We start from the raw sequence: 22,367 nt of genomic DNA, 5'->3' as shown, positions 1-22,367 counted from the left end.
AGTTCAATTTGTGATCCGGATCGACCGGTTACTTCCTGAGAACCGGCTCAAAAGAACAATTTGTTCAAGAACCTAACATCACTATTCTGTAGGCTACACAATCAGACTGCTGACTTGACAGTTGTCCAAAAGACGACCATTGACACCTTGCACAAGGAGGGCATGACACAAAAGGTCATTGCAAAAGAGGCTGGCTGTTCACAGAGCTCTGTGTAAGCACATTAATAGAGAGGCGAAGGGAAGGAAAAGATGTGGTAGAAAAAAGTGTACAAGCAATAGGGATAACTGCACCCTGGAGAGAATTGTGTAGCAAAAAACATAAAAAAATGTGGGGGAGGTTCACAAAGAGTGGGTTGCAGCTGGAGTCAGTGCATCAAGAACCACTACGGACAGACATATGCAAGACCTGGGTTTCAGCTGCTGCATTCCTTGTGTCAAGCCACTCTTGAACATCAGACAGTGTCAGAAGCATTTTGCCTTAAAAAAGGACTGAACTGCTGCAAAGTTATGATCTCTGATGAAAGTACATTTTGCATTTCCTTTGGAAATCAGGGTCCCAGCGTCTAGAGAAAGAGAGGAGAAGCACACAATCCACGTTGCTTGAGGTCCAGTGTAAAGTTTCCACAGTCAGTGATGGTTTGGGGTGCCATGTCATCTGCTGGGGTTGGTCCACTGTGTTTTCTGAGGTCCAAGGTCACAAAGCCGAATACCAGGAAGTTTAACAGCACTTCATGCTTCCTGCTGCTGACCAACTTCATTGAGATGCAGATTTCATTTTCCAACAGGACTTGGCACCTGCACACCGTGCCAAAGCTACCAGTAGCTGGTTTAAGGATCATGGTATGCCTTAATTGGCCAGAAAACTCGCCTGACCTTAACCCCAAAGAAAATCTATGGGTTATTGTGAAGAGAAAATTTGATATGTCAGACCCAACAATGTAGAAGAGCTGGATGCCACTATCAGAGCAACCTGAGCTCTTATAACACCCAAGCAGTACCAAAGACTGATCGAATCCATGCCACGCCACATTGCTGCAGTAATTCAGGCAAAAGGAACCCCAACTAAGTAATGAGTGCCGTACATGCTCATACTTTTCATGTTCATACTTTTCAGTCGGCCCAGATTTCTAAAAATCCTCTCTTTTTGTAGGTCTTAATTAATATACTAACTTTCTGAGATACTGAATTTGGGATTTTCCTTAAATGTCATTTATAAACATCAAAAAAAAAAAAAAACTTTGAAATATATCAGTCTGTGTGTAATGAATGAATATAATATACAAGTTTCACTGTTTGAATGGATTTAGTGAAATACATTTTTGATGATATTCTAATTATATGACCAGCACCTGTAAAAGTTTTCTTGTTCCTCACTTCACACACTTTTTTGTGATATTAATAACTACAGGAACCTTGGGAAAAATGTGAATCTGCTAAACTATATCATTTAAAAAGATTGTGGAAACAGCATCACTAGCTTTGCTAAATGAAATGCCTTCAGTTTAAAATAACTTCTTTTATTTTAGTTGATTCCTCATCAGGTTTCAGTGTTTTCTCTGTGCTGATTGGAGCTGCTATTGGAGCTTCAGTTGTGATGATCTTGTGTGTCATTCAACATCTCTGTAAACGGTGAGCACATGACACACGGGGTATAACAATACAGACACTTTATTAAAAAACAAAACATCGCAAGTGACCAGACGTCTGTTTTAGATAAAATTTATTTAAGTTTAACTATTAAGTTTTATCATAACAAATGTATTTTCACTTTTTCAAGTGCTGCTATTAAAATGTAGCTCCAAATTTCCTCTCTCCAAACTATTCTGATTCTGTCAATGGTATTCAAACAGAAATCTGTATAATGTTCACAATATTAGTATAAATATTAAAAGATTTTGTGTCCTAAAATGTAGTTTTAAGAGCTGTTTAAACAATAATGTACTGTAGATAGTAACTTCAAAACTTTGGTCAGTTATATTAAATATTTACACCATTTCTACACATTGATAAACAGACCTTTTACTGAAGCCAAGTTTTAAAAATAGCTTGTTCTGAAATTGCTGGATTTCTAATGTCAGTAACCCAAAACATATCCAAACTGACGAGACTGTCTTCCAAAAAATAAGTCATTTGTGCAAGCACCTTATTACGACGTAAAGTGACATATTAAGGCATCAGTGTCCTCTAGCGGCAGTAGCTTGTAAATACAACCTGTTGTTACATTTTAATTTTTTTGCCTAAATACATCAGATTAGATATTTCATTTTACGAATTTGTAAATGTAGAAACGGTTTCATAAACATTTATGTTTTAAATATATTTTGGAGCATCTAACCCCACCCTAAACCCACACACAACACACAAGTAAAAGTACAGTCACAGGTATTTATTGCATAAAACAGTATAAAAGTATTACAAACCATTCGCGTTGCAAACCTTGCGAACTGAAGCCATACGATAACTTTAAATGAAGAACTCTGTGATCAAAACGCAGTCAGATCTCATTCAAACATAAACCAGCATGATGTAGCAAAGATGTAGTCAGTCACAAGAGCCAATAGCGCTTCACTTTCTTAGCTGACGTACAGTAATGTTGCGATTGGTCACAAGACACACAATGCCTTTTCACAATCATAGATGACCTAGCATCGCAGCAGTTTTTGAATCAGTGTACGTCCGGATCTGATATTTACAGCAAATTGTCATCACTTTTGCATCTTTTCTTCAAATAAATCGATCGTTTGATCTTGTTGCACTTGGTATATATTTTTTAAAAAGTTGTAACTGTTTTGTGTGCTATGTTTATATCATATAATAAATAAATGGGTACGTCATTTGCCCTAAATGCCTGAATAGTGTAATGTGTAATAAAATACAATTAGTCCTGGTGGTTTAAATTGAAAATCTTATCCCAGTACATGTCATCATAGCAAAATTATATCCCAAAATATAATTTTATACCCTAATATTAAGTTTTACCTGCTGCCGGTAGAGGCACTAATTTAGTAAATGCATCTATTGGTCGTATTTAGTGAAATGGACAAATTACCATATCAATCGTATGGGCTGGAGGATATGTTGAACTGACAACTATTACATATTATTTCTTGTTCATTGTTCAGTAACTTTGCTTATCCATTTATTGTGATGTAATGATGAGAAAATAAGAAAGATATTATTTTTTATTGAAGTTAATTGTAAAATATTTTTCTTTATTTTTTATAATGCGGACATAAATAATTCTAGAAATAAAAACAGCAGATCCTCAAATACAAGACGAGAAGATACCACTGGACTTATTCTGACTGACAGGGTGAGTTTAACATCTGCGTTGGAAAACAAATGTGCAACTTTTTAACACACACTTAATCCAACATTTAGTACAGAATAGTGTCTGTATCTGTTATATATCATTAATTCTGCATTGTTGTTCATCCATTATGTTGTTTCAAAGGAGAATGAAGAACCTGTTTATGCCAATAAAGAAGAAACTTCACTGAGCTACCCACAATCTCTTCATTATTCCTCCATTGACTTCACAAACACCCAAATAGAGTCAGAAGAGATCAGGGGCGTCTCCTCACTTACTGCTGTCTATGCTGATGTCCGACATTATTCAGGACAAGAGGAAGCACAGAGCTTTGTGAGAAACGTTGAACCAATGACCAATAGCAACATCTCAACAGTTGAGATAGCAGACAGGAAAGCAAGAGATCCAGAATTTGACATCAGTACAGACACTAAGCAAACTCAGTCAAAGAAAACTTACCCAGATTTGTTTACACAGCCAGAGGAAATTTCTGAACTTTATGCTCAAGTAAAATATTGCCATCCAAAGAACTAAAAAATAGGCCACTTTCTAAAATGTTACATTTTTCTCCCGCCGGGTAAATAGCAACAGCGCCCAAGATCCGCCCACAAAGTCACTTGCGCTTTGCGCTTCGGACTTGCGTTTCAGATCGTTAAAATAGGGCCCATAATGTCTTTTTGAACAGTCAATATTTTTTTAAATATTCCTACAGAGACTTTTAAATATAAAATAAGGCATCAGAGCCAATGTAATGTTTGATGCTTGAGTGCAGCAATTGTAAACAATGTGTAACAAAACAAACATCAATTGTTTATTGTTGTGGTATTAACATATAGTATTAATCATAGATTTTTTCTGCTTTAAATGTATTTGTGTGTGTACAATATTTTTCGTAATTGAATTTTATTCTTTAATCTATAATTGTAGAGATTCTCAAGCATGTTAACATTAAAATAATGTAAATCACAAACATTTGTAAAAATATATTACCACAGGAATATGCTGATGTATCTATTTTTAAAGTGTACATTAGTAGATATAGGGAAAACAACAATAGCAAGATTCAAAGAAACTGCAATGTTTATTTATTGTTAACCGTAACCTCTAACACCTTGCTTGTTTTGAGTTATTTAATTTTTTTATTGTTTTTTTGTGTGCTCTATGATAGAGACCTGAAAACCACGCCCACCGGGGGGAAAACAATCCAACCGTCTCCATTGACTTTGTATTGCGAGAGGCCGCCTTCTTGTCATTTCTTGCTTATAACAAAAACAGAATAATGTCTAAAAGCTGCTGTGTGATAATATGTACAGCTAACAAGCCAAAAAACCCAGAAATAAGTTTTTATAAGCTGCCGAGTCGTAAAACCCAGCCTCCAAGGAGAAAAAAGTGGATCGCCGACTACGTTTCTCCCTAGTGGACGCAGTTCTACTAATAGAAGTACTATGAAAAGTTGCCTGTTTCCACTTTTGTGTCTTTATACGCTCGTTTTTTGGGGTTGACAGCCTATAGAAACTTATTTCTGGGTTATTTATTTTTTTTTGCTTGTTTGGCTGTGCACCTGGTCGCCCAGCGGCTTTTGGGCATTATTATGTTTTTAAGTTTTATCTGCAAATACGTTTTTATAAGCTGTCGACCCCAAAAGACGAGCGTTTAAAGACACAAAATTGGAAACAGGTAATTTTTCATAGTACTCCTATTAGTAGAACTGCGTCCACTAGGGGAAAACGTAGTCGGCAATCCACTTTATTCTCCTTGAAGGCTGGGTTTTACATCTCGACAGCTTATAAAAACTTTTTTTTTTTTGCCTGTTAGCTGTACATATTGTCACACAGCAGCTTTTAGGCATTATTCTGTTTTTTTGTTATGAGCCAGAGATGACAAGGAGGCGGCCTCTCACAATACAAAGTCAATGGAGACGGTTGGATTGTTCCCCCCCGGTGGGCGTGGTTTTAAAATTTGCATAACTGCACTCTGTCTCTATTATGTGTGTTCATAATATGCATCAAAAATAAAAGTTAAGAAGTTTATTTCCTCATACTGTACCTTTAATAATGACGTTTGACCAGTAGAGGGCAGCTTTATGCATTTAGTGACGAGTCACTTGCTTTCTCAGTCAACTAAAGTAAACAGTCACTGGGGAAAAGTCTAATAAATGTTTTCAAAATGAACCTTACAACTAAACTGATCAAAGTTATTATTGTGTCGTGTTATTCCATATAGTTAAGAATGCAGGTAACTTGACTTGCATGCAATGTAAAATGATTCGTTTTGGATTTGTTTTATTGTATTATTTAGTTTATTTTATGTGCATATGCCAGAGGAGGCTAAAACTCATTTTAGTAAAAATTAATATAAATCAATAATTATTTAGATAAATTATTATTAAGGTGAATTGAAACAATGTCTGTTTTTCACATTTAAATATTTCTGGACGACTCTGAATGTAATTTTGTTGTAATGACTCATGCCCAGTCTCAGTTTGCTTCAATTTAAGAGCCATTTGTTGCAAGTCATCATCACAATGATTTTACTGAAAGTGTTTAATATTTGTGACCCTGAAATCCAGACTAAAGATTCATAATCTAATTTTGAGATTAAGAGCATCAGCGTTTCATTCAAATCATTGATTTCACATTAATTTTAATTTATGACATGCCCTAAGGTCAATATTAAAGATGTCAAGGTTACATTGTATGTTTTCTACAGAAAAGTATAACAGTAAAAAGACATTCCCACAATTCCGTTTGACTTTGTACGAAGCTCATTGTTCTGAAAAGCGCAGTGTCCTCTGATTGGCCAGCTAACCAGAACTTTGTGATTGGCCTGAATACCTCTAACGTCACCTGGAAATGTGACGCTCCTTACCATGTTTGAAAGATTCGCCCACAATGCAATACTGACAGGAGTTAATTAATATTATAGGCTGTGAGTCAGAAGTGGGCGGGATTATGATAATGATCGCCATCTCCACACCAACTGGCCAAGGAAATAAACTGTTGTCTACAATCCTTGTGTTCATTATAGTTAGGGTGACCATAAGTGCCATTTTTCAGATTTCGGGTGCGTTTTTCGGAAGTCGTAATTTATTGAACGCATACATAATTGAGGTTTATTTCTTCAGTTTCTATTTCAAAATAAAAGCAACCATGACATATGACTTCTGGAAGACACACCCGAAATCCTGGCCAGGATGCATCCCAGAAAAATGCCACCTGTGGTTCACAATAGTTGTAGTCCAATAAAAGAGATTTAAGTTGGAAACGATATTCCACTTTATAGTTTAATTTGGGATTTGTATTTTTTTGCATATCATTAACGTTTGCTAACACACACTTACCAAAGGCAACGTAAAATGATGAATCGGATAATAGGTGCTCTTTAAGTAATTATGTTTCCTCATTTATTTTTATACTATTTACATAAATTATGGTGTTTTACTTTATACTTGGTGTTGTTAAATTAATGTTTATAGCATTTTTTTTCATGTCACAAGGCCACTTAAACACTTAAAATAAACTTTGAAACTGTGATTATATGAGCAATTCCATGCAAAAGTGAAAAGTAAAGTTTTTACCCAAAGTTTTTAACCCTAATGATAACACAGAATATTTGGTGGTTAAAATACCCTTGCAAATTCTCTTTTAAAGTTTTTAAAAGCCTTTTTTATAAGTTCCATAGTTACGTAAGTGCAAATGTCACATTCATAACGTTGTTTCTTCTTCATAAATGTGTATACATTTTTTTAAAATATTAAATGTTCTTTAACTCTTTTCCAGGGACGTGCACAGGAATTTTTAGGGGCAGTTGCTCTGTCCTAAAAAAGGGCACCCCCCTGAAAAAAAACTTATGGCCTATATGAAGGAGAGTAACAGGGTCTTTATTAAAATCAGCAAACATGTTTGCCTAATGCCTACAAAAAAATAGTAGCCTAGGCTGCTTGTCTGCAAGCTATGATAGCTAGCTGCTATCTGTCTGATTATTTAGGCTAACGTGGCAAACTCAGCCTGGATTTATGAAAATTTTAACAGAGGTAGAAAGAGTAGCCAAAAACTTTACTTAAGTAAAAGTACAAGTAAGTAAAGAAATAATTATTCAAGTAGAAGTAAAAAGTATGCAAAGAAAATAATACTCAAGTAGCGAGTTACTAGTTACTCATGAAAAAATAAATCTAGGTATACATACATGCACCAGCACACACACCCACAATACAGTGCCCTCCACAAGTATCAGAACAGTAAAGACAACATTTTTCTTTTTGCTGTGGAGACCTGATATTGGTAAGATAAATATCAGTATGTCAGAAGTTTAGAATGTCACATTTTATTAATCTTTGAGTTTCAACACATACATGCTTTAAAAACAAAGAACAACAGCATTAAATGCTGATTTATGTGTGTTGTACCCAAATGCACATACGTGAATCAAACTGATCCTACACATTTTATGCTTTTCATGTGTAAACAATCAGGACACAGCTCAGTGCCCATTAAAAAAAATAATGTGACAGATTCTGTACTTTTGTATAATGTTCATCTTTTAATGTTTAGACATTTCTTGACTCCACAGCAAAGAGAGCAATATGAAGGGCACTTATACAGTAGGCCTATGTGTAAAACTGCAACATACACAAACAGTACAGAAAAAAAGAATACAAACACAGAATAGACAAGCATTACAAATTAACTCTAGTCTCAATGATGATGTAGCTTATAGCTGAAATATCAGACAAGTAAACTGACAAAGAGTTTTGCATTCATTATGTATAAAGTTAGAATCTCCTAAGATGGTCTGAGGACATTGACAGTTTACACTTACACAAACTGATTTTAGACAAAACTCATGTTTTATGTTGACATGTCACGTGTGTTTTGTGAGAATCACTTACATCATACAGTACAGTATACAGCGAATCAGACGTCAATCATCGATGGATTTTCTTCAGTCTGTGCTACAATGCTTCTGGAGGCTGCGCGCGTTTACTGTGTTTGACGACAAACAGGTCGCGGGTATGTAATGGCGGGTACATGTGTGAAGTTTTGCTTTTAGTTAAAAGATTGGTAAATTCATATCCACGTAACCCAAAACTGTTTATATTCTGCGTGTTTCTACATAGGCTACGAGTAAAACAGCATCAAACGATTCCGTTTTAGCAGCGATCTGAACAATTCATTCAGACTGATTCGTGAACCAATTCAAAACTTTTGCCCATTTGCTTTGTAAAGAATCGATTCAAAAGACTCATTTATTTGCAACACTTTGTAAGGAATCGACTCAAACAAGTCATCAATTTGCGAATGCCTCAGAAACACGAGACAGCAATTTAAAAATAAAATATAAATTTCGTAATTAATTAAAATACAGTAACAAAGGAACGCTGCGCAATGTAAACTAAGTAAAAGTAAAAAAATTTCCACCTCGGAAGGGCAACTTGAGTCGAGAAGGGCATATGGGCAGTTGCCCGGGCAACCTGAGCAACCCCCCTGTGCACGTCCCTGCTCTTTTCCATTTGTTTGGTATTATTACTTCTGGCTTGTGCCTTTTAATTCACAGAATTCCTACAAAGTATGTTGTCTATTTTTGCCACATCCAGAATGGTTTCTTAATTTAATAGAAAACATGAGTATAGTATATTAACGTGCTGGGTTGTTTTAGTATTGGACTATGGTGGTGAATATGGGGTGTGGTGTTGGGAAGAGGGAGCCAAGGGTGAGAGGGGAAAACACAATATAAACTACACAGTACAAAAATCTAGACTACACCACTGAGAAGTGAGCAAGAATCTTTCATGCACGCGTGTCTGTTTGAGCTTCATATTGAGTGAACCGGGAACAGCGCAGAACTGTCACTTGCCTCATCAGGTCAGTCATGCTTTTAGGCATTACCAATTTAAACATTTAGCACAAGAAAACACGAAACAGATGTACTAACATGCTGTTTGAAAATGTTGCGTGCGCCAACTGGAAGCGCTTGATTACTTTTCTACAGACCAACCTGAAAAACATAAGCACTAATTATTGAATGCTTGTTATATTATAATAATGTCGGCTATTGCTCATAATTTTATATTATTTTGTCTACTATTTGTTTTCTATCACTGGCCAATTACTTGTCTTTAAGAACAAATTCATCTCGAATAAAAAAAAAACACTTGGTAACACTTTATTTTAATGTGTCCTTAATACAGAGTAATTACCTCATTAAGTACTTAGTAGTAGACTGTGTAATTACATGCAACTAAATGTACTTAATATGTAACTAAGTTATGGAACAGCATGTACTTAAAGATTGTAATTATGCACATGTAATAAGCTGCAACTGTTACACATATGTAACAGGTCGAGTCTGTTACAAAGCTAACTACTGGTGTAATAAAAGGTCTTGTTACATATGTGTTACAATGTAATTATATTGAAAGTACTTTGTGTAGTACTATGTAATAACAAGCACCTACATATTACATTTAAATTACATAATATTACACAGGGATAAGCTACGTAAAATAAAGTGTATCAAGAGTGTATTTAAGTGTACTTCATGTGTATCTACATACCTTATTCTGTAACGTAGTTTGAATCAACTCACTAGTTCACAGTTTAATTACATGAATTAGCTTCTTAATTACATTTAAATTACATAATATTACACGGGGATAAGCTACGTAAAATAAAGTGTATCAAGAGTGTACTTAAGTGTACTTCATGTGTATCTACACACCTTATTCATCTGTAACGTAGTTTGAATCAACTCACTAGTTCACAGTTTAATTACATGAATTAGCTTCTTAATTACATTTAAATTACATAATATTACACAGGGATACGCTACGCAAAATAAAGTGTATCAAGAGTGTACTTAAGTGTACTTCATGTGTTTCTACATACCTTATCCATCTGTAACAAAGTGTGAATCGACTCACTAGTTCACAGTTTAAATACATGAATTAGCTTCTTAATTACATTAAAATTACATACTATTACACGGGGATAAGCTACGTAAAATAAAGTGTATCTAGAGTGTAGCAGAGCGACGTGATCTCATTAATTTCAATGGAAACCGGGTGACTTCCAGCGGCATGAGCGAAAGTGACTGTTGGCGACCGCATGGGCGTGTCCAGCGACGCGAGAAAGTTAAGAAAAGTTTAACTTTATGCAAATGTCGAGCGAATTTTGGGAGCGACAACCAATAAGAATAAAGCAGTGGAGTTCACGTCATCCTTCTCTCGTCAGTTACTGCATGGATGGTACTCATTTGTTTATGACAAGCAGATTTAGAAATGGTTCATTGAAAGAGACGGGTGACACACAGCGATAACATCGCTGGCTGTCTGAATGTGGCTTTAGCTTATAGCTAACGGTACTGTTAGCCTGTTATATCGACAAATTAATGCGCGATTGTTTTGTCAAATATGAAGAGTTTCGTTGCAAAATGAGCAGTGTTGGAAAAAGTTACTTCCAAAGTGTAATACATTATATATAACAAATTACTGACATTTGAAAGTAATTAGTTACATTACAATATTACTGTCTCTGAACTGTAATGAGTTACACTACTTTTGCGTTACTTTTGAGTTATTTTCATCAAAAATTGCAGCTGGGTTGCCAGTAATTTACCGTAGATTTAAATGTATGTTATTTACTGGCAACATTTTGGTTCAAAGTTAAATGGACATTTAACATTTACAAGTCTTTGTCTTTACAGAGTAAAAAAAAAAAAAACAGCATCAAGCAAAACATTCTGGGAAACAAAATCTGAAGCAAAACCAAGAAAAAGGTTGATCATGATTGAGGCTGTTATTTTATAGTTTTATTCTGTCAAGACAAAGACCCGTCAATATTCAAAATCCATCCAACTTTAACAAACTCTTGCCAGTAAATTACACAAATTAAAATATACGGCAAATCACCGGCAACCCAGCTGCAATTACATTGTAATTTCTACGGATTTTTTTTACTGTGTATATTTTGTAATACTCCCAACACTGAAAACGAGATAAATCCTTTTTTTTTTTTGTCAAAACATGTTTATTATTATGTTATCATGTTATTATTTTGTTTTATGGTGCTACTTAGCTGTATTTTTTAGTTATGAAGGTTTAAATCGAAACAAACCAACTGCAGTTGAATTGATGTAAATTGGAATGCACAACCAAAAAACGAGATTTCTGAACAATTAAAAAAAGTTATCTCATTTTGCAACGAAACTCTTCATATATTGATGTTTTTATATGTGGTACTAGTTAAATAAAAGATATGGAAACGGAAGACCCCCCATTTAAATTTTGAGTGTTATATATTTTTTTTTTCAGAAGAATAAGAACATGATAAAAAGGTAAATTGCCTGAACTGAATTTCTTAAAGTACTTCAGGGACACACTTTTCATTGTAAAAGAGTTCTGCAGTAGCAATATATTTGTATGTGTGTGCATAGGCGGTCTACATCATACAGACAGCTAGGGGGAGCTCTCGCATAGGTCTGCTTAGTAGTAGTAGCACTTATATACACAAGTTAATGCAGAGAGCAGATAACAGTGATTCGAGATGCTTCGGGAGAATTTAATCTATCTTGTTTAATATTCTTTGCAGGTAAGATTAATTCGAGTATATAACAAGTTAAAGGTGTCTTTGAATGGTTGTCATTAGTGTTTAACGTTTTGAGTGAGTTTTGAACAACAAAACTATATTTTAAGTACTCGTGAATGTAATACGAACTGAAGTAACTATCTTGAAAGTTCCTTTTAAAAACAAAGATTGCTATTTCACAGAGAGAAAAAAAATGCAATTATGTTGTTACTTGAATTTTGATGGTAAACAACTATTCGACAGTACCGTGAGTTCAGAAATGCACACGGAGTTCGCGGGTGTCCGCCATTTTGTTTCAAGTGAATGTTGCCATGGTGATAGTGTTAATAATTGAATTGTAAATGAGATCATATGTTTGCGTATGAAACAAGAGTAAAGAAATATGACAGAAAATAACTCATATGATGTTGAGGTTCTTTTGAGCATATAATTAATGCTTAAATAGACAATTTATGGTTTCTAAAAGAATCTTTAAAAGACAAAAGATAATCTAATGTGAAATGATAATCTAATGTGTGTCATATTAATGGTCATTTTACAATGTGAATACTGTGAGTCTAAAGAAATGTTAATGTTACTTTTAGGGGTAATTGAGTATGTTCATATGCCTACTTTGGGAAGTTATTTTAATGAAGAGTTCTTTATATATGAGGACATTCTAGTCAAGCTCAAGTTACGTAAAAATATACTTTCTGCTCAGTTGCCATTGTTCTCTTTAGCCAGTAAACTATAGATTTAAAACAGTAAGTCTTAAATAAATGCAATGTCTAAAAATTAACCACTTGTTAATTGAGCTTATTGTCTCTCTTTTTCAGACTACTATTAGGCTGAATCAAAACCTGCCATACTAAAGTTGATTTTGCGTGAGAAAGATGTTGAAAACTCTGAATCATCTTGACATTCTTCAATGAGTAATTGTTCCATTTTTACGCAAATAGTGTACACTATGAATGCTGTGAATAAACATATATTTAAATATATTTATGAAACATTTTTTGACTGTTTTAATCAGCTTTTATTTAATTGGAAACATTTATTAAAAAAAAAAAAATGTTGGATATGTTATCAGCTGAAGTCATCTATTCCCAAAATAGCACTCTTTAAGTTAACTAATTATAAACAAAACTTGAAGTATACTGGTCACTGGTCTAGCTGCAGGTATGTTAAAGTATACAAAACGTAATACACTTACCATATTCATTTTTACCAGGGTAGTTTTAAGAATTTTGGATTAGCCAAAAAATATATCTATAAAATGTGTGCAAACAATCTATTCAAGGTATACTGAGTGTATGTTTGCAAGACACTCATAATACATTTGTATTGTACGTTTAACAAAAATTAAACACAAAAATAAACTCTAAATTCACTTATCAAGCATGCATTTAGCACAAACAGCCATATGCTTAAATTGTACTAAGTACACTTGAAGTTGTTCCACTTTAGCACACAAAAGTACACCAAATACACTTAAAGTAAAATATATGAAGTAAAAAATTTGTTGTTCCGAAATAGCACTAACTAATCAATAGCACACTTTAAATATACTGGTCATTAGTGTAAGCGCAAGTATACTGAAGTATATCAAAATTAAATATTTTTAGCATTCAATTTTTTATGAAGTACACTTAAGTACACTCTTGATACACTTTATTTTACGTAGCTTATCCCCGTGTAATATTATGTAATTTAAATGTAATTAAGAAGCTAATGCATGTAATTAACAGTGAACTAGTAAGTCGTTTCAAACTTAAGTACAAACTAGATACACTTTATTTTACGTAGCTTATCCCTGTGTAATATTATGTAATTTAAATGTAATTCAGTAGCTAATTCATGTATTTAAACCCTGAACTAGTAAGTCGATTCAAACTACGTTACAGATGAATAAGGTATGTAGATACACATGAAGTACACTTAAGTACACTCTAGATACACTTTATTTTACGTAGCTTATCCCCGTGTAATAGTATGTAGTTTAAATGCAATTAAGAAGCTAATTCGTGTAATTAAACTTTGAACTGGTGAGTCGATTCAAACTTTGTTACAGATGGATAAGGTATGTAGATACACATGAAGTACACTTAAGTACACTCTTGATACACTTTATTTTACGTAGCTTATCCCTGTGTAATAGTATGTAATTTAAATGTAATTAAGAAGCTAATGCATGTAATTAGCAGTGAACTGGTGAGTCGTTTTAAACTTAAGTACACTTAAGTACACTTTTGATGCACTTTATTTTACGTAGCTTATCCCCGTGTAATATTATGTAATTTAAATGTAATTAAGAAGCTAATTCATGTAATTAACAGTGAACTAGTAAGTTGTTTCAAACTTAAGCACAAACTAGATACACTTTATTTTACGTAGCTTATCCCCGTGTAATAGTATGTAATTTAAATGTAATTAAGAAGCTAATGCATGTAATTAACAGTGAACTAGTAAGTCGTTTCAAACTTAAGTACAAACTAGATACACTTTATTTTAAGTAGCTTATCCTCGTGTAAAATTATGTAATTTAAATGTAATTAAGAAGCTAATTTGTGTAATTAAACTGTGAACTAGTGAGTCGATTCAAACTTTGTTACAGATGGATAAGGTATGTAGATACACATGAAGTATACTTAAGTACACTCTTGATACACTTTATTTTACGTAGCTTATCCCTGTGTAATATTATGTAATTTAAATGTAATTAACAAGCTAATGCATGTATTTAAACTGTGAACTATGTAACTAGTAACATATGTAGGTACTTGTTATTACATAGTACTACACAAAGTACTTTCAATATGATTACATTGTAACACATATGTAACAAGACCTTTTATTACACCAGTAGTTAGCTTTGTAACAGACTCGACCTGTTACATATGTGTAACAGTTGCAGCTTATTACATGTGCATAATTACAATCTGTAAGTACATGCTGTTCCATAACTTAGTTACATATTAAGTACATTTAGTTGCATGTAATTACACCGTCTACTACTAAGTACTTAATGAGGTAATTACTCTGTATTAAGGACACCTTAAAATAAAGTGTTACCAAACACTTAAATAAAATATGGCCAGGTCAAGGTGTCAAAATAATTATTTTTAAACAATTTTATAGAGGGTATGCACGTGATGTCACCTTCGGCGAAAGTGACTGCGGTTACGCCCACTGAGTGGCAAAAGACAGAGCGGCAGAATTTGTGTACAGTGTGAAATCAGCGAAAATGCGTCTAAATGGGAAAACGTTGTTGTGCGATAGACTGCTGCACTAACAGATTAACAAGAATTTGGAGCTATCGTTTTACAGACTGTCAAAAAGCACCGAAAGGAAAAGTAAATGATTGTTCATGGCAACGTCCACAGACCACAGGTGGGTTGACAATTGCTAGTTTTTACTTTCTACTTAAAGTATTTTTTCAAGTATTTGTATTTTATCCGTGTTTTTCTTTGGAAAACATACATTCCAAAGCATATTATCATAATTTTTACTCTAATACATTTCATAAATACAAGTTTTTGTTTTACATTTAATATTTAAGTACTTAAGTAAAAGTACACAATTTTAATGTAATTAGGTATTAAATAAATTTTAATATGCAATATAAAATAATACACAGTATGATTATATGCTTTACAATGTAGTGAAATAATTTTTTCCCAATACAAACACCCTAATAAAGCACAGATGCTTGGAAAATGTAACTAACAAAGTATTGTCCACTTCTGCTATCAAGTCCAACTAAATTTAATTTAAGCTAATAGTAGTTAGTTTTACTGGCATTTTCGCAGAAGCCGCTATGAAAACCAGCCATTTTGTTGAACGTTTGCCACTCAACAGGTCGTGCTCCGGCGTGGTCACGTGGAAAAGTGACTTCAATGCATACCCTCTATTCGTATGCCTCGGTATGAAGAATTTTTTGTGCCACAGTTTACTTTATTTTGCTTTTCTGTAAAAAAAAATATGCAGCATTTTTGCAAATAAACAAATATTTTTATGTTACTTTTCACATTGTTACAATTTATGTTACAATTTTAACTTTCATTTTCAACTTTTTTAAGCCAAAACTTAAAATAATAGGTGGAACTGACTTGCAAATCCAAGTTGTTTTAACTTCGTGCTGCATTTTTTACAGTGTAAATTGTTGAACTAAATTTTTTAAGGTAAAGTTACATAAAGAATTGTTGATTTGACAAAGATGCTGCATGATTTTTCTTAATAAGAAGAAAATTTTAAAGTGCTGTTGATTTTTAACCTACTTGACCTGGTGTGCGTTTCCCTAACTAAGTTAGCAACTTTGCTGGTTACAATTCAATTTCCCATTGCCAACCAACTAAGTTGCTAACAGGTTAGCAACAATGCTTTTGGGAAACGCACCCCTGTTTGATGCTTGCATGATATCATACATGTCATACACGATTAGTACACGTTAGTTACATTGTGAAGTTGAATACCGTGAGTACACTGTTAGACCTAACTGTAATTTCTACAGTTACTTACCACAAAATGCCCAGTGAAATACAATAATTTTATTTTCCAGTTCATTACTGTAATATGCATTGCATTATGGTTATTAACATTTCATTTACAGTGATTTACTGTATTTTTTTAATTTGAGGTAGACTGCTGTAAAACAACAGCAGTAGTGCTACTGTAGTTGATTAAAACAGTGTTATAGAAGCATATAAAATGGAAAATAAAATATCTCTATGAAATGAAATACATTTTATTTGTTATGCTTTCAACTAAGAAAAACAAACCCAATGTTTTGTCGGAGGAGACCAGAAAGAGAAACGGGACAATGACAGAATAAAAGGAAGGATGAGGATCGATATTGGGCCAGTGTTTGCTCGCTGGCGTTAACTAGAGGAGGGTGTAATATTTTTTTAACATGAATTTAGCTGGAGGCTACTTGGGGAGTGTAGCGCGTAACTTATCAAGTGACTCTGTGGCATTGTGGTAGTGTTACAGACCTATGACACGGGTGACCTGGGTTTGATTCCCCTTCAAGGCAATTTTTTTTAAACTAGGTTACAGTAAGGGTAAATGGAACTGCGGTAAGGGCATCATACTGTAAAAAACATGTACAGTTATGTTACTGTAATGGGACAGTTACCGCATATATACAATAAAAAGTCTAACAGTGTACAGTATAGAAACAAATCACCCCCTTAAAAATAATCACTTTTTGTTGTGAAAGATATAACATTGAATTGGAAAACGGATCACCCCTCTCCACAAATTACTTGTAAACTCAATAAATTGAATGACTATGGGTAGCAAGGCACTCTCAAAAATTCTTCGATATAAATTTGTGGACATGGCACAAGTCAGGAGATAAAAAAGGCTTTATTAATGACTAGAAGCACAGTGAAATCCTATTCAGCTCACTATCCAAATAACACAATTCCTACAGTAAAACATGGATGTGGTTATATCCTGTTATGGGTGTGTTTCTCTGCAGCAGGAACTGGAGCGCTTGTCAGGATAGAAGGAAATGCATGGAGCAAAATCAAATTCTTGAGGAAATTCTGCTGGTCTCTGCCAGAAAGATCTAACAATGACCTGAATCACACAATAAAACTGACCACACAGTTGTTAAATGAGAAAAGGTGAATGTCCTTGAATGGCCTAGTCAGACTTAATCCCCACTGAAAATCTGTGGAATGACTTGAACACTGCAGTTCATAAATGGACACCATCAAACTTAAGTGAACTTAAGCATTTCTGAAATGAAGAGTGGGCTAATATTGCAAAGTGTAGTGCAAAGTTAGAGACCTATCCCAGGGGTGTAATTAAAGCAAAAGGTGGTTTAACAAAATACTGATAAAGGGGGTGATCCTTTTTCCAACTCAATGATTGTGTTTTTTATTTATTTATTTTTTTTTTTTTGACATGTTGGTGTTATAAATTTATATTTTAGGTTATAAGTTGTAAATACAGCTAGGTAAAACAAAAACTGTGTCTGCAGGCTGCAAAGCAACAAAATGTGATTATTATACTCATTGTATATGATTTAATAATGAGTTAATTGAATCATTTATTGCATATTAACAGGTGTGTGTTTGCTCAGAGGACTGATCTTATTTTAATGAAGAGATGGAGAGGAAACAGCAAATCATTCTTTTCATTTGTTTGTTACAAGGTTTGCTTTTCTTAAATTTCCTTTAGTTTGGTTTTACTAACAAAGGTATGACATGTTTAGTGTCGTGTTACAACTGTGAAAACATGGGTGTCAAGAAGGAAAGCATTAATTAAAGTGCTAAATTTGGCATTTACAAAAACTATATTGAAACTTTAATGTATGCAAGATATCAATCAGAATAAACAATATTACAACAATATTTTTTACAACAGCATTACAAAAGCATTAAGAATGCTATTTTATGTGATGTAAACTTTACTGTTCCTGCTGTGATTAATCTTTAAAAATGATCCAATGCAGTTGAATGATCAGTAAATTAAACAACAAATATATTGTGTTGTAACATTGTAGGTGTTTGGTGTGGAGATTGGAACATCAGTCTGCCAGAGAAGATTGAAGCTCTGAGTGGATCCTGTGTGACCATAAACTGCAGATTTGATATTAATAACATATATGACAATGATCTCACTGACAGTGCTGCAGGAGTGTGGTATAAAGATAGGGGTCAAAACAGCAATATTGTGTTTAACTCCAGCAACTCCAATCTTCCTTTGGAAGGGGAAATAACTGGAAAATTAAAAGACAAGAACTGTACTACCATTTTTTATAATGTTACTTCAAATCACACAGGCAGATATAACTTCAGAATTGAGGGTATTGGTGGACTGAAATATACCTACACACAAAAATCTGCTTCAATAAATGTGATCGGTGAGTAACATTACTAAAAATTATTTTTTTATTACAAACTGCAAACACGTACAGTGCAATAAAATCTGTTTTAGACTGTGAAATAATAAATAAAGAATGATTAGCTCGAGTAATCAATGAAAATCTAAGAGAACAAAAAAGTTTCGTTGTGATCTTTTGGTGACACTGCAAATATATCTGTGTGCATTTTAGACTCTCCTCCCAAACCCACAGTGCAGATGTTTAAAGATCAGATGAAGGTTGAGGTTCATGAGGAGGTGTTAGAGGGGAGCTCTATGTGTCTGCGCTGCTCTGCTAAGACTCTCTGCTCCTCTTCTACACCAACTCTCACATGGAGCTCCACTGACAGACTCCACCTCAATGAGAACAGCAGACTACAGCTGGATCAACAGAAACAAACTGAGATCATCTCTGATCTGAACTTCACTGCTACTCACCTTCAACATGGAGTCACTTTCATCTGCACTATAACCTACAAGCTACAGCAGAGAAACACAACAGCACAGAGAAACATCACATTACGTGTTCAGTGTAAGAGTAACACAGTATGAACTTGTTGAACACATCATTGAAGATTACATAGTGATGCCCTTAATTTGTTTCCCCCTCAGATGCTCCTAGAAACACATTAGTGTCTGTGTTTCCATCTAACTCTGTACTGGAGGGCAGTTCAGTGTCTTTGATCTGCAGCAGTGATGGAAATCCAGCAGTGTTCAACTACACCTGGTACAGAGAGAATGAAGGACAGCTGGAGGAGCTGCAGACTGGATATAATCTCACCTTCAATGTGACTGATCGTACACACACAGGACCCTACTACTGTCAAGCCAAAAACCAACATGGTACCCAAAACACATCAGTGTTGCTGGACAAGAGAGTGAAATCTGGAGCTACAAAAATGTACGGTATGTGGAAAATAATGTTTTTGAACAATAAACCACGCAAACACATTGGGCCCTATTTTAACGATCTGAAACGCAAGTCCGAAGCGCAAAGCGCAAGTGAGTTTGTGGGCGGATCTTGGGCGCTGTTGCTATTTTCCCGGCGGGAGAAATAAGTCTTGCGCCGGGCGCAAATCAATAAGGGGTTGGTCTGAAGTAGGTTCATTATTCATAGGTGTGGTTTGGGCGTAACGTCAAATAAACCAATCAGAACGCTCTCCAACATTCCCTTTAAACGCAAGGGCGCAAGTTCCATGGCGGGTTGCTATTATTATGACGGATTTGACAGGCGCACGCCAGGAGCGGTTTACAGCCGAGGAGACCCACGTTCTTGTAAGAGCAGTCAAAGACAGAGAAGTTGTTTTGTATGCGGATGGGAGAAACCCGCCCAAATCAGCGTCGGTTAAACAGGCGTGAGAGGAAATAGCCGCTATAGTCTCATCAGCTGCGCCAAGCACTACAATGATGTCAGGAGACGGGGTGATCCCAAGCTTGCCAGCATAAATCGGGCACGCCGGGCACACAGGAGGACATCGCTGCGTCCACCCTCACCGCTGAAAGGGTTTTGGGGGCTTTGAAATCGGACACAAGAAACGCAAGCAAGGTTCAACCCCAAAGTACACTTACAAATCAAGTTCACATACATGAAGGTTTCTTATGAAAACATTTGAATTATTATTTAGATAAAATAAACGTAATACAGCCACACAACAAACTTATGAAAATATTTTAATCGTTATTTGCATGATAATTGTTTAACGCTGCCACACAAAATAAATAAAAACTATCACCACAATGCTCACCACAATGATTTCCCTTATCTCATGTATTAATATTTTTTATTGTAACAATTTATGATTTGATTTCCCTTATCTTATATTTTTTATTGTAACAATTTATGATTTGCAAAAATAACTGTTGCATCTGTGTAGATTAGATAACCAATGCGCGTTGTGCACGCTATACATTATGGTCAAGCATGCGCCCTTAAAATAGCATAATGAACCACGCGCAACGCGCCACTGACTTTAGACTAGTTTTTTTTGGTTAGTAGCGCAATTGTTTTTTGAAACTGCAAAATAGCATAAGAGATGGTTTGCGCCGGAGCACGCCTCCTTTTTTGCACTTAACCGCCCAGGGAGCGCAAGTTTATTCCCTAGTTTGCCGACGTGCGTCTGTGGAGGGAAAAAACCGCTGTGCGCCAGTGCAAAATACGAAATGATACATACGTCACTGACAAAGTCAATTGCGCTGGGTGCAAGATAGGGCCCCTTGTATCATACCAAATACACAAAACAACGCTGTTTTTTTAGCAATGAAATAGGTGCGCTTTAAAATTGAGGGGTGAGCTGTTGTGTGCATTTCGCAATCTCACCACTAGATGCCGCTAAATTTTACACACACTACCTTTAAATCTGCTGACATTCCCTGAGAAGTAAACCAATCCCCTTCACAAGCTCTACCACAAACAGGAAATTTATACAATAAAACAATGTCATAGTACTTTGGCACAATGTAGTGATTTATTTTTACTCTTGTATTACTTTGACATTTATTTATGTTTTTCTTTCATGTGCATGTTGTGTGATTTCAGATTGTCAGCAGATTTTATTTCCACTCCTGATCATCTTAACACTGATTCTTGTCCTGTATCCTGACTTCTGCATTTGGACTTAGACTTACTGAATTAGACAGTAAGTTATTGACATAATAATCCATTTATATAGATAAAGATTTACAGTAGTTAGTGATACTGTATTCTGCTGGGTTTTAATAACTTGATTTACTTTCTTCCAGATTGAGCAACAAGCTGAAGGTGAGTTTGTAATGTTTTAATATAGTAGATGATAATGAAAGTGATGATGATGTTTGAGATTGTTTTTGTTTTCAGGTTCACAATGATGCAGGCATATATGCTTCTCTTCAACTCTCTGCTCCAGTGTCTGAATATGAGACTTTAATTATTAAAAAAAGATGATACACAATAAACAACAAATAAACATTTTGCTATTTCATTAGATTTGTCCCTCTGCCAAGAAATATGGGTAACAATGGGGCCTCTATTTTTAACAAATAACTTATTTAAATTAATAATGAATAAAACGTACTTTCTATTCCACTTTCATGCAACAGTGCAGCTTTGACATTAGTATGTTTATACATGTAATGCAGAAGTGATTATTCATATTATTTTATTTGTATATATTTTTTGTCATTAAAGTGAGTCAAACTTCTGATTTCTTTATTGATCTTAACCAATTCTTCAATAAAGAGACTTTTAACTTTTGTGAATTCTGTTTTAGTTTTTTAAATGAACTGCATTACCATTTTTTCATATCAGTCACATGACATTTATGATTGTTTTTGTATACAAATAGATTCTTTTTTGGTATAGCACTCATCTAGGAGAGCATTTTAACATTGAAAATGCGCTAGCCTTTAAAGAGAAACAAGTTAGTCAGTAGATAAAAGGTGTGAAGATCTTTTTAGCTGTAAAGACTTGTTTTAAAATTGTGACTGGTGAACAGACTGACACATTTATTTTTTCAAAAGTATAAATAAAAAGGACATAATGTGTTTCTCAGTTCATTAAACGTCATTTAATATCTTATTGATGAAATTAATTTACTAATATAGATTTTATTTATACAATAGATCTCACATGTAAGTATGATTTCATT

General features: G+C 34.4%; 2 protein-coding genes and 1 long non-coding RNA gene across 3 annotated transcripts in view; all 3 read left to right on the top strand.

Annotated features, from left to right (window-relative positions):
* Positions 1 to 3,870, top strand: part of LOC129432809 (sialic acid-binding Ig-like lectin 14) — a 31,317-nt gene extending 27,447 nt beyond the window's left edge. The window contains exons 5-7 of the mRNA XM_073867510.1: positions 1,527 to 1,629; positions 3,247 to 3,313; positions 3,455 to 3,870. Coding sequence (XP_073723611.1) covers positions 1,527 to 1,629; positions 3,247 to 3,313; positions 3,455 to 3,844 — 560 coding nt within the window. The 3' untranslated portion in view covers positions 3,845 to 3,870. The remainder of the gene's footprint in view (positions 1 to 1,526; positions 1,630 to 3,246; positions 3,314 to 3,454) is intronic.
* LOC129432814 (uncharacterized) overlaps positions 1 to 22,107 on the top strand; it is a 76,678-nt gene extending 54,571 nt beyond the window's left edge. Inside the window, exons 7-8 of the mRNA XM_073874546.1 lie at positions 21,484 to 21,502; positions 21,578 to 22,107. Of these exons, the coding sequence (XP_073730647.1) occupies positions 21,484 to 21,502; positions 21,578 to 21,664 (106 nt within the window). The 3' untranslated portion in view covers positions 21,665 to 22,107. The remainder of the gene's footprint in view (positions 1 to 21,483; positions 21,503 to 21,577) is intronic.
* Positions 9,018 to 18,739, top strand: LOC129432101 (uncharacterized). Its single transcript, XR_012369574.1, has 3 exons — positions 9,018 to 9,171; positions 17,947 to 18,034; positions 18,386 to 18,739. It is a non-coding gene; the product is annotated as an uncharacterized lncRNA (long non-coding RNA).
* Positions 22,108 to 22,367: the final 260 nt, after the last annotated feature.

Source organism: Misgurnus anguillicaudatus, chromosome 1, assembly GCF_027580225.2.
Source record: "Misgurnus anguillicaudatus chromosome 1, ASM2758022v2, whole genome shotgun sequence".
In the NCBI taxonomy this organism is placed as follows: Eukaryota; Metazoa; Chordata; class Actinopteri; order Cypriniformes; family Cobitidae; genus Misgurnus; species Misgurnus anguillicaudatus.
The sequence above is the reverse complement of the archived record's forward strand: the minus strand, read 5'-3'. Positions and strand labels throughout refer to the sequence as shown.